Genomic DNA, 16,615 nt, shown 5'->3' with positions numbered 1-16,615 from the left:
AAGGCAAATGTATTTGCATGTTTTATCCCTTTCCCTCTCTTTCATAAGTTTAGTTGCATCTTAAAATATGAACTCTTCAAGGTACAGACTGTCTCTTCGTGGTTGTGAATAGCAGCTAGGACATCTACTGGAATCAAAACAGTAACAATAATACTTCCTAGAAAATGTAGAGTTAAGCAACAAACTATTTAATTAATACATGAACTATTATGGCTATGAAATTCCTTTATTCACCTGGAAAATATTTGCTATGTAAATTACCAGGTTAACTAATTGTCGGTTGTGGGTTTGCTACGAAGTTCCACATTTGAACAGGAAGGCAAGATTTAAAACATTTCTTCTTAACTCGAGTATAGTATCTCTCTGAGCTAAGAGATCTCATGCTGTTTGTTTAGCTGTGGTTAAACTGGTAGCTCCATTCTTAAGTGCTTGTCTCTAAAGTTCACATTCCAAATGTCATGAGATTAGGAAGGGGAAATAGACAGATTGTTCAGTAAGCCAACTTTAGACTCTGCAGTGATGGTTTCAACCATTCACCGCACCTCACTGCAGATTCAGAGAAATTCTTTTTGTTCTGCAATTTCCCATGAGTTAGGGTGGCTTTGCTCTAGAATGCTTCTTAGAATAATTTAGTTTAGAAACTAGGGGATTTAGCTAGGAAGCAACTAAAGGGATTCTGAGCATTCCAAGACAATCTGTGGACTTTTTTTCTGGGTGAGTAATTTTTAAAGCGTGTTAGACTTATTTTACTTTTAAAGAACCATGCACTTTCACTGGTAGGTGGGTTTCCTTTGCAGCCACTGTTTACCTGAAAAATCCAAGTCCAAACCTGCTTGTCTGTCTTTTCACATTTTTTCTCCCTTTTTCAATAGAAAGAACTCCACTTGTTACCACGTCAGCCACCATGAATCAGAAGCTATTTCCTATCCTGAAACACTAAATATATGTTTGGTTTTGGCATGTCGATTTGGCTTAGCTACTAGACTATCGTTCCAGCAAGACTGTCCTTTTATTGTCCCCATGACTATTAAAAGTGTTTTAGGAATGAGAGGAGAAAGGGTGGCCTCTTCCTTCATAGATTTGGTTGACAGTGTTCTTTTTTGTCTGATGTCTGTTACTTTTCCTGAAAGTCCCGTTATCCTCCATATTCAAGTCCGTTGAACAGGCGCCTCTTGAAATCTGATGTGGGTATCTTGCCGTGTTTTTAAATGAAGCTCCTCTTACAAAATATGCAGTCTTCTTGTGTCTGTTTGCAGCCTTCACACTGGTATACAAAATCAATAGGTGGATCGGGGATTTTTTGTGTGTGTTTGTGTGGTGCTGCATTCACTCAGCATTTTCAGGGCACGTGAACTTCTGACAAATCATGGTCATTTGTATGTAAAGCTCAATGTCTTTATGTAGAACTTTTTCTTCCATGCCAAAGATATGGCTATATTGCAGCGAGGAAGATGCTTTCCAGCTTGGGTACATGGGCCCACCCTAGATTTGCTCAAGCTAGCACGTTAAAAAAAGCAGCATAACTGGGGTAACATTGGTGGCAACTCAAGCTAGTTGCCTGGATACAAACCCATCCATCCTTTTGTGTACACACTTGGGTAGCTAGCCTGAACCACTGCCCAAACTGTCCCTGTCTACTTTTTAGTGCAGTAGCTCGAGCAAAACCAGCATGTTTGTCTACATGTACTGGGAAGCAGGCTGCCAGCTGCAGTGTAGATGTACCATAAGAATAAAAGATGAAAGGGTGTCAGGTGAAAGTCTGCATAGAGATTTGTGAATTGCAGAATCGGATCAAACAATCTGAATGTCCTTGTCCTTTATGCAGGGGCATTTAGGGGCAAGAGCATAATGGCCAGCCTCCAGCCCACCTGTGTGCATTGTACAAGGCCCAAGGATAGTCAGAATGCCTGTATTTAGGGGAGCACAAAGACTGCTCCTTCCAGGAACCACCGGTGTAGTGCACATTGCCCTATAGGAGGCATGGGGGAGGAGACAGGTTTCAATGTGCACACACCTTTGCCATGTAGATCAGCAGACAGGAGAGTAGGCTGTGCCATTCTCAAGGCTGGTGCTGCTATGCACTCCCTGTGCGCACCTTGAAGCTCAAGGTGGAATTGCATCTCCCTGAACTTTGCCTGGGGCGGGATGGCTCCAGTGTGATGGGCTAGATACCAGCGTGTAGCCCTCTGTGTGCATAGTGCAGCTCTAACAGAGGCCCTCTCTTCAGATTGCTTTTGCTAACCATTGGCCTATGGAGCTTCAGGTTGCTTTCTTTTATTTGCGGGGAGGCAAGCAGCAGGATAAAAAATCTGAAGTCTGTAGGAAAGTGCTCAACACTGTAGGGAAAGAAAAATTAAATAAACGTTATGGCCTTGTCAGGAAGCCTGGCTGTTAGCACAGGAACCAAGCCAATAGGTTATTTGCTTATCAGTTAAGAAAAGAGTAGTTTAAGATAATTCACCCGGAACATAACTGCTAGCATAAAAATGAGACGATTTCAACTCTTGTTCACTGCAGTGAATCCATCTGAAACCCCCCTCCCCAAAAAAACTCTGCTTGGGATGTGGCAAATTTTAAAAACAGTTATGTAAACTCATGAGCCAATAACCACTTAGCCTGGGTTCCCTTCTTCCCTGCAAAAACCCATGCAAGAAGATGGCATGGATGGAAGGTGTTCAGAAACTACAGTGGTGGGCTTCAGGATAAACATCTGCATCGACAGAGGGATGCTTGGAACTTGGAGCTTTCCTAAGATCAGTCTTTTGGGTTGAGGCACCAGCTTCCCTCCCCTGCACCCCGCTCCACATGTTCCATAGATTTCCTGAGATCTCCAGTAGACCTAACCCATCTGCAGGGAGGCCTGCATTTACATGCCAGAGCTAAGGAGTTTAAATCACAGCCCTACCATCTCCCTGTCAATGTGACTTCACTAGAGCCATGTAGTCAGTTTCCCCAGCTGCTTCCCACTGTTCCTGAAGTTGCTTTCCTTGGCACAGAAGCTAATGCAGCATCATGCTTTATTAACCATCCACTGTTCTAATTACAGTAGACTTCCGATAATCCGGCACCTTTGGGACCTACGTGGTGCCGGATTACCAGATATGCCGGAGTATCAGGAGGTACTCCCAACCCAGTATCCCAACCCAGTATCCCAACCCAATCCCCCTGTCCCCTCCCCAACCTTATGCTTGAGTCCTGGAGCCGCCGGTACAGCCATGGGTCTCCCTCCAGGCACTGAGGCACTTGCTCTGAACAGCCGGCTTTTCAATTAGCTGGCCGGGATGCCATGTGTAACCCAATCTCCCTCCCCTCCCCTTCCCCGGAGCCAAACACCTCTCCTCCCTGCTATAATCTGATCACACTCCCTCTTTCTCCCCTCCCCCCAACCTTATGCTCGGTCGCCGAGCAGCTGCACATCTCCTTCCAGGCGCTGGGGCACGTGTGCTGAGCAGCCAGCTTTTCAATGAGCTGTCTAGGATGCCGTGTGTAACCCAATTCCCCCTCCCCTCCCATCTCCTTCCCCAGAGCCAAACACCTTCCCTCCCTGCTGTAACTCACATGAGAGCGGCTGACCTGAACTGTTCTGGGTTCTGTCCCGGTTCCATCGGGAGCGCTTGCCATGTTGATGCCGGGCTATCGGAGTCTCAGGATTTGGCTCCCCAAATACCATTAAAATTCCAGTCAATTACTGAAAGCTGATACATACTGAGCCAATTCTATTACCTCAATTTCATGCTAAAAATAAATAAAAGCAGAATAATGTCTATATTTGGATTGTAAATTCTTTGAGGCAGGGACTATCCTTTAGTTCTGTTTGTGTAGATTACCCAGGACAGTGGGGTCCTGGTGCAAGACTGGACCTAGGTTTTGTATTGCAATACCAATAATAGTAAATAATAAAAGCAGAAAGGAGTGTCAGGTCAGAAGTAACACTGAACATTCCACGACTTTCTCTGAGCAGGCTTAGATTACGTGGTGATTAAAATGCTGGCAGTCAGTCTGTACTAGCTCTCGCCCTGCTGCTCCCACCAGTGGAGCTGAACTGGATGTGTGCAGGAGAACACTAGTGTAGACACAACCAGTATGGCTAGACAGCGTGCAGGTTTTGGCTGTTACATTATGCCTTCCACCTACAGTAAGATAGAGCAGCGTTTTGGGCGTATCTGAGCATTTTTGCTAATTCAGTTGAATCAATACCTAACATTGACAGATTTGGTTTGGAAAAAGGCCTATATTAGAATCATAGAGCTGGAAGAGACCTCAGGAGGTCATCAAGTCCAGTCCCCTGCCCAAGGCAGGACCAATCCCAACTAAATCAAACCAACCAGAGCTTTGTCAAGCCGAGACTTAAAAACCTCTAGGGATGGAGATTTCACCATCTCACTAGGTAACCTATTCCAGTGCTTCACCAACCTCTTAGTGAAGTAGTTTTTCCTAATATCCAACCTAGACCCCCCCCCCTACTGTAACTTAAGACCATTGTTCCTTATTCTGCTATCTGTCACTACTGTGAACAGTCTTTCTCCGTCCTATTTGGAATCTCCCTTCAGGAAGTTGAAGGCTGCTATCAAATCCCCCCTCACTCGTCACTTCTGCAGACTAAACAAACCCAAATCCTTCAGTCTTTCCTCATAGGTCATGTCCTCCAGCCCCCTAATCATTTTGGTCGCCCTCCACTGGACCCTCTCCAATGCGTCCACATCCTTTCTATAGCGGGGGAGCCCAGAACTGGACACAATACTCCAGATGTAGCCTCACCAGAGCCAAATAAAGGGGAATAATAACATCTCTGGATCTGCTAGAAATGCTCCTTCTAATGCACCCTAATATGCCATTAGCCTGCTTGGCTACAAGGGCACACTGTTGACTCATATCCAGCTTTTCATCCACTGTAATCCCCGGATCATTTTCTGCAGAACTGCTACCTAGCCATTCTGTCCCCAGCCTGTAACAATGCTTGGGATTCTTCCATCCCAAGTGCAGGACTCTACACTTGTCCTTGTTGAACCTCATCATATTTCTTTTGGCCCAATCCTCTAATCTGTCCAGGTCACTCTGGACTCTGTCCCTGCCCCCTCCAGCATATCTACCTCTCCTCCAGCATAGTATCATCTGCGAACTTCTTGAGGGTGCAATCCATCCCCTCATCCAGGTCATTAATAAAGATGTTGAACAAAACCGGCCCTAGAACAGATCGTTGGGGCACTCCACTAGAAACCGACTGCCATCCTGACATCGAGCTGTTGATCACTACTCGTTGGGCCCTACTGTCTAGTCAGCTTTCTGTCTATCTTACAGTCCATTTATCCAATCCATATTCCCGTAACTTGCTGGCAAGAATATTGTGGGTGAACATATCGAAAGCTTTGCTAAAGTCAAGCTATATCACATCCACTGACTCCCATATCCACAAAGCCAGTTACCTCATCATAGTAGCTAATCAGATTGGCCAGGCATGACTTGCCCTTTATGAATCCATGTTGACTATTTCTGATCACTTTCCCCTATTTGAAGCGCTTCAAAATGGATTCCTTGAGTATTCCCTCCATGAATTTTCGGGGGACTGAAGTAAGACTGACTGGTCTGTAGTTCCCTGGATCGTCCTTCTTCCCTTTTTTAAAGATGGGCACTACATTTGCCTTTTTCCAGGCATCTGGCATCTCTCCTGATCTCCACGAGTTTTCAAGGATAATGGCCAAAGGCTCTGCAATAACATTCGCCAACTCCCTCAGTACCCTCGGATGCATTAAATCCGGGCCCATGGATTTGTGTATGTTTAGCTTTTCCAGATAGTTCCTAACTTGTTCTTTCCCCACCAAGGTCTGCCCACCTCCTTTCCATACTGCCTTGCCTAGTGCATTTGTGTGGGAGCTGATCTTGTCCATGAAGACAGAGTTACTGTCAGCTGTTATTATCTGGCTGTTGGGGTGGGCACTAATAAAAGAGTGCCCTGGCTTAAATAAAAGGAGGAGGGAAGAAAAGGAGTAATTTTTGTGAAATGACTTTTTCAAAAGGGACTCTGCTGCTTGAAAAAAAAAATAAACACTTTCTGGGACTAAATAAAATAGGCTTAAATTTGAGGTGGTGTACGTTTGCTAGTCCGTACCCAATCACATTTTCAGATGATATGAAAAGGGGTCTTTATTACACGGAAAAAAAAGCTCAGTTTCTTTTCACTAAGAAAGAGTACCTCAGGCTTTCTGTGGCTAAGAGTTGGGTAAGCCTTGTTTCACCTACCTCTCATGCAACAGATAGAACTGAGAATTTTTCATATTTTCACTCATTGTGAAGGGAGAGTTTATTTCTGCCCATTCCTCACTGTCAACTCTGCATTGCAGCACCTGGCTTTGTAGTCTTAGTAATAATTAATCTTTAAGGTAGTGAAATGATGAACTTAGGTTGTGTCCTTTGCTTTTCAGTGGCATTCATTTTGTTTGATGATGAAAGTGTGTGTACTAGAGAGGCATCTAGAATCCTGATTAATAATAGCTAAAAACCACAAATATGGTATAAGTTAACTTTTTTAAAACAAAACAGTAAAAAAGATTTTAAAAATTGCTATTTCCCGTAGCATTTATCAATTAGGAAATGGAATAGTATCTGTTTACCAAGCTAGGACCTCTGCTGTACAAGCCAATGCATCATGATTCAGCTTCCATCACTTTTTTTTATATGGTCCACCCTATAGCACAGCTTGTTCTCTTCCAAATGCCACTTTAGAGCTGCTGCCCAAAGAAGAGGAAGCCTCTTACCTTGAGCCAAATAACTACCTCGCAGGTGGTTCATGGGAGTTATGTTAAGGGATGGGTAGAAGAGATTAAGGACACCAGTCCTCCCTGACACCTCCTAAAAAGGCGGGGGAGATAAATTGTAGTTCAGATGGTTGAGAATGTATACAAAAGACCTTGGTGCTAAACAAGCTTCATATGAGTACCTAGAAGGAGTGAAGCCTGTTTCAAGTGCTCAGCATCATTTGAGATGTCTCACCGCAAATTTAGGACCACATTCTCATTACCTACTCTTTGTTCTCTTGAGACTAAGGTACAGCCTGCTTTTCCTATCCCGCCACAGAGCATCTCTTTGGCTCTTTGGAGATAGAGAGACCATGGCTACGCTTTGCTGAGAGATTGGCTTCAACTGGCTTTTTCAGAAGACATACCTCCCATCACTGTGCAGTACTATAGCTGCCTCCTGTAGCCTCCCATCTCAGTACATCTGCTTTAGGATGCCCATAATTTGACCCTAAAGTTTGAGGTTTGGCTTTTTTACTAGTCTCATCAACTCCAATGGTGAAATGTCCTCTTGTTTTTGCTGTTAGGATCTTTGCAGAAAGCTATTTAGAAAACTATCAATAGAGCACACACATATACCAGAAAGTCAATGGGATCTTTGACATTGATTTCAATAGGAGCACGAGCAGGTTTAGAATGATTTGGTGAGGAAAACATTTTGACTGTTGATCCAGCTCCTCATTCAGATAAGATCTGTCAAAAGAACCAGCTGTTCAAATGTATGTTACTGGATTGCTTTCTTTTTAATTATTTCCCAGAGTCATCTGAAATAGCTTGAATAGCTTCAGAACTTTCCTGGCAAATCCATTTTTGTTTGTATTCATAACAAGAATTATTTTCTGAAGCCAAAAACATCTGGAGGTTTTTTTTTTTTTTTTGGTATTGATTTGTTTTTAATACAAATTTTTTTGTATGCTAATGTTGCTTTATGGTGCAACATACCACACAGAAATATGGCAAAGCTTTGAAGCCTACTGACTGATGTTCAGTCACTGCTGTCAAAGATATTCATTCTGATACTTCTGAAGCTTATTTCAAGTTTAACTGTACTTTTGGTGGCTTGCTCAAGGTAAACAACCAAATCATCTCAGTTTCATCCATCAGTAATAGGCTTAGCAGCTAAGAATCATAACAGTTAGGTCTTGTCTTCCTATGGAATTATTCCAGAATAGCTATTTTCTAATTAACTTCAAAGTGTGAATATTTCCTGTATTTAAGACATTCTCATTCTGAAATGAGTACGGGACCCATACTGTTCAATATCTTCATCAATGATGTAGATATTGGGATAGAGAGTACGCTTATTAAGTTTGCAGATGCAACCCCACCCAGTTTGGTATCAACTTCTTTGGAGGATAGGGACATAATTCAAAATGACCGTAGCAAGTTAGAGAAATGGTCAGAGGTAAACAGGATGAAGTTTAATAAAGAGAAATGCAAAGTGCTCCATTTAGGAAGGTACAATCAGTTCCATACATACAAGATGGGAAGCGACTGTCTAGGAAGAAGCATGGCGGAAAGGGATCTCGGGGCCATAGTGGACCACAAGTTGAATATGAGTCAATAGTCTGATGTTGTTGCAAAAAAAGCAAATATGATTCTAGGTTGTATCAACAGATGTGTTGTAAGCAAAACTCGTGAAGTCATTCTGCCGCTCTACTCTGCACTAGTTAGGCCTCAGCTGGAGTACTGTGTCCAGTTCTGGGCGCCACATTTCAAGAAAGATGTGGAGAAATTGGAAAGGGTACAGAGAAGAGCGACAAGAATGATTAAAGGTCTAGAGAACATGACCTATGAAGCCAGGCTTCATGAACTGGGCTTGTTTAGTTTGGAAAAAAGAAGATTAAGGGGGGACATGATAGCGGTTTTCAAATATCTAAAAGGGTGTCACAAGGAGGAAGGAGAAAATTTGTTCCTCTTGGTTTCTGAGGACAGGACAAGGAGTAATGGGCTTAAAGTGCAGCAAGGGAGGTTTAGATTGGACATTAGGAAAAAATTCCTAACTGTCAGGGTGGTCAAATATTGGAATAAATTGCCAAGGGAGGTGGTGGAATCTCCCTCTCTGGAGATATTTAAGAACAGGTTAGATAGACATCTGTCAGGGATGGTGTAGATGGAGATTGGTCCTGCCTTGAGGGTGGGGGGCTGGACTCGATGACCTCTCGAGGTCCCTTCCAGTCCTATGATTCTATGAGTCTATGATTCTATGCATGGAGTTAATCAGGAATCACTAATATTTTTTAAATATACACCTCATCTTATTCCAGATTACTTTTATGTATAGATAAACAAGGATGTTAACTAACAAGTAATTTACTAGTTGAGTAGTTGATCAAATTTCCACCGACTAGTCGATAGGAGTCCCCAGCTGACCCTGGGCTCCATGCAGCGCTGTTGCTTTGAAACGCCATTGCGGTGTTTCAAAGGAGCAGCACCACACGGAGCATGGGCTCTGTTCAATGCTGCCACTTTGAAGTACCCTCTCTTTCCCCCCCTCCCCCTTGCTGCCTCTATCTGATAGAGGCAGCAAGGGGCAGAGGAAATCAACTAGTCAGTTCGACCATCCAATAAGCATTTGCTTATCAGATAGTCGACTAGTCCTTAACATCCTTTATAGACAAGCCCTCAGGCATGTAATCTGCTCTGTTCAAAGCATCTGAAAACAAATGCTACAAAAACTGAATGTTGGCATCCTATTAAGACAACTTGGTTTTCATGTTTATCACCCAGACTACTTGTTGATCGGCATTTCTCACAACAGAAACTTGCCCAGGATTCATTTACAAAAAGTTTTTGGATTGAAAGTTAATTAGAAGTTGCAAATTCCAAAGCAACATTCTGTTTAATTTGTGCTGCTTCTGAATCCTTGATCCATTTTCCATGTTGTATCTTGACTAGTTACCTTCACGTGTGTCTTTCAGGGAAAGTCCTACCCATTCCAGGGTGCATTCCCTCCAGTATGGAATCCCATCACTTACCTGGATTATAACAACCTCTGGAGGACAATGGATGAAATGGGGAAAGAGGTATGATGTAATGTGGATTGTGCATAAATCTATCAAGAGATTACACAATCAATATTGGTGTCATAAGGAATAGACTTTTTTTTTTACATGTAGGTTCAGAAAAAGTCTTTCAGAATTCCCATATAGAGTGTCAGACAACAAACAAAACACTGTACAATATCAAGGTACATACGCTGAAAAGACCCAAGTAATTTTATGGCTAAAGACTGGAGGCTGAAATGTGCTATTTTACTAAAGTGTTTTGAAAAATGTCAGGCCCTGGAACATAGAAGGCTAGATTGTATTTAAACACAATCTACCCTTTATAAAGGGTATAGCTGCACAGCCCCAGGCAAAATATTGTGCGTCACAGAGGTAAGATTCCTGCCTTGCTTGAGGAGAATAGTAATATGAGCATAGTAGTATGAGAATAGTAATCTAGACCAGTATAGGAATACTACCTCCTAGGGTGGAGTAAATGTGCTATCAATTTTATTGGGAAAGGAGCAAATTCAAGAATCTGCCCACTTGCTTTAGAATGGGTAAAGTGGCAGATGTGCTTAGCACTTGTTTTCCCCTACCAAAAGTCTTGGAAGGGCATGCCAGGAGAGGTATGGGATGGGATGTGTCTTATTACCTCTCCCTAGAAACACTTGTTACGATAATATCGATGCTCTTGTTCAGCTATGTAAGATGGACTATATAGGCTAGCTCAGAGTGTTGTTTTTTTTAAATCACAATGTGTAAAAGCTTCCAAAACTGGACTTTTAAAATTCTTGGCCATCCACCATGCAAATAAATCCCTGCAGAGGCCTACAAACTTTGAAATACCTGTCAAATGTTCTGTGACTTTATTACTACATTAGGGGCTAATCCAGCAAAGACTTACACAAATAAATAACTTCACTCACACAAGGACAAGTTACTCACGTGTAAAATTTTGCAGGATCAGGTACACACTTTATGTTGTACCTATGCTACATGCTTTCTCCCCAAAAGATTTGTTAATACTTTCCTTTGACAAGATTCATAAACAGTAGTGTATTCGTGTGTTGAGAATTGTAGGCAGCAGATCAGCATTAAAAGCATAGTTCAGTTTTACTATGTGCATAAAAGGCCAGCTACTGCCCTAAGTTATACTCTGGATTTCCACAAGTGTATCTATTGATCAAATAGATGTAGTGCAGATTTACACCAGTGTACCAGTAGGTAAGAGCAAATTTGGACCATTATATTAGCAGGCCTGGGATGGCGACCTTAACATGATTGGAGTTATATGCTATGCGCTAAGTTTAACGTTTTGCCTTCCTTTGTAGATCCCTGCTGATGCACCCTGGGCAGCCCCACATGCTGCGGAATGGGATAAAATGACTATGAAAGAACTCACTGACAAAATTTGCTGGACCAAGTAGATAACATTTTGTTCGCTTTTAAATCCTCTGGTTTCCTGAACACGCTATGTAATGATGTGTGTATTGTGCATTTGCTGATGTCTTGATCATGATCCTGTTGACTTCTAGTGGGTCAGGTCAGACTTCAGTTTTGCAAATGATACAAAGGGAAAAGGGATTGCAATCATTTAGGAGGAAAGAATTTGAAAATGCAGAATGAGCCTCAAAGTTTCTGAAACTATTGAAAATCAGTTTGTTGAAGACAAAGGCAAGGTGGCTAATGTATGAAGAAATAATTGAATGCTCAAGTAAAGACTGGAGGATAATTGGGTGGATGGTAGAAAGAGGGAAGATTGGAAAGGTACAGTAGATGATAAATTGAATGTATTAACAGTGATGTGCTGTCCCAAAGGCAGTGAATGTGATACTAGATTAACTTCTTTTACATGGGAAATAACCTTTTTTTCTTCTGTCTTGTTCAGCACTAGTTAGGCCACAAACAAGGGTAGATTTTGGCAGTGTGGTATATAAAAAAAAGTTTGACAAATTAGACAAGCTCAAACATGATGAATAAAAATGAACTTTACAGCAGTTGGTCTGTGAGGGTAGATTAAGAGTTGAACATGCAAGGAGCTGAGTGCCTTCTGTGAGAACTGAGCATCTCACGGATCAGAACCTGATAGCATCAGGGCCTGAGACGGTAAGGTTTTGTGGGAATGTGGCTTTTCCTTGACAGTGTCATGCACGTTCTAGATGCTATCTGAATAAAAACTACACCACTGCATGGATGTGGAGTCAACAGCCCCCTTTGTAGTCTGCTCTTCTTTCCCCATTTTGTAGCATCCTCACTATTAGAAGACAAACAGAGCCAAGTACACTGTAATAAACGTATCCCATCCTGGTGTTCCTTATCTGTATTTAAGTACAGTATATTTTATTTTGGCAGCCTGGCACAGTTACTTTTTCTTTCTTACTCTCCCTCCCTCTTCCCCCCCCCCCCCCAAAATCCTCCTTCTACTCTGTTTCTTCCAGAATATGGGCACTTCTTTCTGTCCTGATCATTATTGCATTATATTTTCCATACAGTTAAATTTATAAGCCACTTCTCTGTCCATTATCAGAGGGGTAGCCGTGTTAGTCTGAATCTGAAAAAGCAGTGAGGAGTTCTGTGGCACCTTATAGACTAACTGAAGTGTAGGAGCATAAGCTTTCGTGGGCAAAGACGAAGATGCATGCATCTGACGAAGTGGGTCTTTACCCACGAAAGCTTATGCTCCTACACTTCAGTTAGTCTATAAGGTGCCACAGGACTCCTCGCCGCTTTCTCTGTCCATGCATACAGTTCAGTGTTTCTCAACCCAAAGCCCAATCAGCATATAGGTGCAGACCATGTGACAGCCTCAGGATCATATAGGTAGTGTATCTATAGAGTAGATGTGGCCCACATTAGAAAACCACCGTTGTAGTCTATTCTACAGCAGCCCTTTCTACACCAAATACACTTTCTTCTTAGTTAATAATAAGTCTCAGATGTATAAGCAGTACTGGGTTTATAATTATCTGTATGCCATTGTGCTTCTGTGCAGTGTGAACGAAAATTATTCTAATGCTGATTTTTGTGAAACTCTAATAGGGATGTTGAGCTGAGATATGTTCAGAAACTCAAGAAACAATTTATTCTCTTCAAACTAATCAAAGTTTCCTAGCCACTTCTCAGAATGGTAGTATTATAAGAAGGAAACTGATCTTTCTGCATGCTTGGGTGCTTTCAGGCCCACACCAATAACTTGCAAAAGCAAGTGAAATGCATGCCTAAGAAAATAAATCTAGCCTCAGAATCAAAGTAAGAAAAGGCTGTAAAAGTTCACAAGTTACATATTCCATCCGAGATAGCTCGCTAAATTGGTTACCTCAGCAGATAAATAAGATTGTCTCTGTTAATGAAACTTAATCTAGAAGCTAATTGACGGACTTTCGTAAATCATCTTAGTATACTAATTAACAAAGCATAAGTGAAATATAGGTGAATACTCTGGGTGGTGTAGCACTGTTGTGTTCAGTGGAGCTACACCAGCAGAAAATGTAGCCCTTTATATTGTGCTTGTTGCCGTTACTGTACTGTAGCACTTAAATTTGATGAGGCAATAAAATTTATTGCAGTGACACGTGGAAGGGCAAGGAGTAGCCTTGGAAATATAATCCTTAAGCTACCAGGGCCAAACCATTGGAGTTGTTTACTTTATGAGCTCCCCATGGAGAAAAAAGGCAGAAGACCTCCACTGACTAGCTATCAAATGTATCTCCTGTTGAGAAAGTATTTGTTTTTTGGCAGTACAGACAACTGGGAAACTAGTTGAGAAGCAGGATGAATAAGAACTGGCAAATGGTAGGAAAGTTCATAAAAACATATTCAAATAGTCCTTTCTACCTGACAAAAATCAAACTGATCAAAAATGATCTCTGGGCTTTCAGGTAATAACTTTGATCAGAGATAATAATAAACTAATAAAAGCTAACAGCAAATATTTATTAGAGCTTTGTGAATAATGAAGTTCCACAATTGAGTTCTGAACAACAACAAAATCTGTTTTGAACCAAAACAGAATTGTTATGCATTTTTTCACCAAAACAAAACACAGACATTTTGTTCAGGTGCAGTGATATGTATTGAATGTTGTTTTGAAATCATATTTCATTTTGAAAGTGTCATTTCAAAACAAAATGTCAGTACAGTTCAGTTTGAAAGTATCAAGCCAAAACATTTTGACATTTACAACAACAAATCCCCAGTTTTTTCAGCTGAAATTAATTTCTAAGTTTAGTCTGAAGTTGTGAATTGTTTCAGTGTCTTACAAATGTATTTTTGGTGAATGTACTAATTGTCCTAAACCTTTTACCCAGCTCTGATATCTGCTTCAAAATCCTGTTGTCTGCTTTTTTTTTTTTTTTTTTTTTGCATGCAGAACTGCTAGAGAGTTTGCTACTCTTTTTGTGAACATCAATGTCACCTCTGAGCCACATGAGGTCTCTGCTCTCTGGTTCCTGTGGTACGTGAAGCTGTGTGGAGGGACAACCAGGATATTTTCCGTAACCAATGGGGGACAGGTACAGAATGTCATCCATGTTTTCTTTCTTGAAACCATAATGAACAAATGTGGTGTTCCTTTTCCATTGCACAAACTTAACACATTCTCTGCAGTTAATGAAAAGATGAATAATCAGTCTACACCGTGTAAGAGTTCAATATGCATTTGAAGGTGTCAGATTATCATATGTGGGAATTCTGTACAGGGTGGCATTTAATTAATCCAGACTTCAAGTTAAATTGAGGCAATTTATTTAACTTCCTACCTAACATTTTCTTCAACACAGTCCTCTGTTTGCTGTATTTATAACATCTGCCATATTGGCTACCATGGTCACTTATGACTGAATGTATGAATTGAAGGTAGTGTCCTTCCAAGCATATAAAGCAAGTGTAGCTCAAATGTAGAGATAGTAAAAAGGTACCTAGATAACTTGATTATGATGCTTTAGAAAATATGTTTTAGTCATAGAAGCACTGTGGTCTTGATGATCATAAAACACTATGTAAGGTCTCTGCTTTACAACTGATTTCTTTTGGGGGAGAGGAGCTCCCTACACTGGATAACGCAGCAATGGATATTAAAATCTTTAAATGTATAGCACCAGGCTTTCGCTCTCTTTGTTGTGACCTCAGATGGCAAGGAATAGGAATGGATATTGAAAGGCACTCACCTCTTAAAAGACAAGTTCCCATGAGAGCTGCCTTTCATCACCCACATTAGAATATTATTTTCTGGGTTTTGTTGGGGCAGGAATCCAGCTGTGTGCAACACTCATAGTTGCATTTGACACTACTTTGGGTGAGGCTTTGGAAAGGAGCACACGCTTTATTAAAAAAATTAATTTCACCCTGTCAGGGCTGTTTCCTGCTCTGGCACTCTGAGTGCAGAATGTGACGGTCTGCAAAAGACCTTAAATACCTTGTCTCTGTAGGCTCTGTTTACAAAAACACTTCCCCAGAGTCACAGATTCACTGGCTCTGGAAGATAGGTTGCCACCATCAAGTAATTTTAAGGAACCCTAGAAAACCCAGGAGGAAGACTTAAATTCCTTCCCCAGGAGTACCCCAAACTCTTCTGCCACAGGAGAGTGTGAAAAAAGAAACTCAAGAAAACACAGAAAACAAACTGTCTTTGATAACTGATCTCTCGGACTAGGCAGAGGCACACACAGACCTGTTTCCTTCTCGGACACAAGAATCAAATCATCACCTTAAAAAAGATTATTTTATTAACAAAGAAACAAAAAGATATCCTTAATAAACTTTACTTGATTGCTAGGTATTGCAGAGCAACTGAGAGAAACAAATTAAAACACAAAGAACATAGTATCTCTAGGTATACTTTAGGTAGTGAATGGGGGAGAGAGGAGCATATGGACTTTTCACAGATAAGCTTAACCAAACAACCAAAACAAAGAAAAATACCCTGATCGCAACTAAACATATATTCCCTTTGGTACTCACGCTCCATGCTGATCTATACTTCAAGGCCCAGTTTACTCCCATGCCCAATTTTCCCTGTAAGCATGGTTATTTCTGATTACTGCAGCTTGCTCACTCCAGCTCTTAACATAGTACTCACATAAAGAGAAAGAGCAGCAGGAGTTGAATTTCAGTGCTGTATCCCATTTGTTCTTCTGTCCCCCTGCCGACACCCTTAGTTACCTGAGTTTAACCCTTTAGTCACTGAGTGCTGGCTGACACTCCTGCTATCCATCACACACCCAAACAAAGATGTTAGAATATTTTGAATTGAACACCTCTACACACTCTCACCAGCCTTTTCCTCTCGTCATCCCAATCTCAGGCAGCAAGTAACATCAGTGGCTACTAGGCCTTGCAGTATAGTGCAGTAAACTGGAAAATCATCATCAGACTACAACTCCCTTCTGGAGGTTGTGGGTAAAATAGACAAGATTAGAGGGAAAGCCCTTGAGAAAAAGCAGTAGTGAAATGATTAACTTTTCTTGCACCTGGAACTTGTACAGTTTTATGGCTTCTGACTCATAAAAATAAAGGAGGGGGGAGGGACAAAGAAATTCTTCTGATGCCAGAAGCTAAGGAAAATATTGTAAACTACTTTTAGCATCAGTTACTATCTTTCTCCACAGCTCTGCCTGAGTCATTTACTCACAGATATGGATATTTTGTATGTGGGGTGAACTACTGATAGAAAGAGAAAAGGAGATAAGAGCTTCCCCCAGTCCTCTGCCTCAAAAGCACACAGAAATGTATGTGAGGATTGTCACTTCATTCAAGGCAGGGGAATCCTTGTGCTCTCCCAAAGAAGGCAGAGGGTCCATGCCTCACATTCTTGGGGCTAGATTTGATCAGCTCCTG

General features: G+C 41.5%; 1 protein-coding gene across 1 annotated transcript in view; it reads left to right on the top strand.

Moving 5' to 3' along the window:
- Positions 1-16,615, top strand: part of MAOA (monoamine oxidase A) — a 61,182-nt gene that overhangs the window by 30,397 nt on the left and 14,170 nt on the right. The window contains exons 4-6 of the mRNA XM_006137895.2: positions 9,713-9,817; positions 11,113-11,204; positions 14,151-14,292. Coding sequence (XP_006137957.1) covers positions 9,713-9,817; positions 11,113-11,204; positions 14,151-14,292 — 339 coding nt within the window. The remainder of the gene's footprint in view (positions 1-9,712; positions 9,818-11,112; positions 11,205-14,150; positions 14,293-16,615) is intronic.

Source organism: Pelodiscus sinensis, chromosome 1 (genome assembly GCF_049634645.1).
Source record: "Pelodiscus sinensis isolate JC-2024 chromosome 1, ASM4963464v1, whole genome shotgun sequence".
NCBI lineage: Eukaryota > Metazoa > Chordata > Testudines > Trionychidae > Pelodiscus > Pelodiscus sinensis.
Note: the sequence above shows the minus strand (reverse complement) of the source record. Positions and strands in the feature narration are given on the sequence as shown.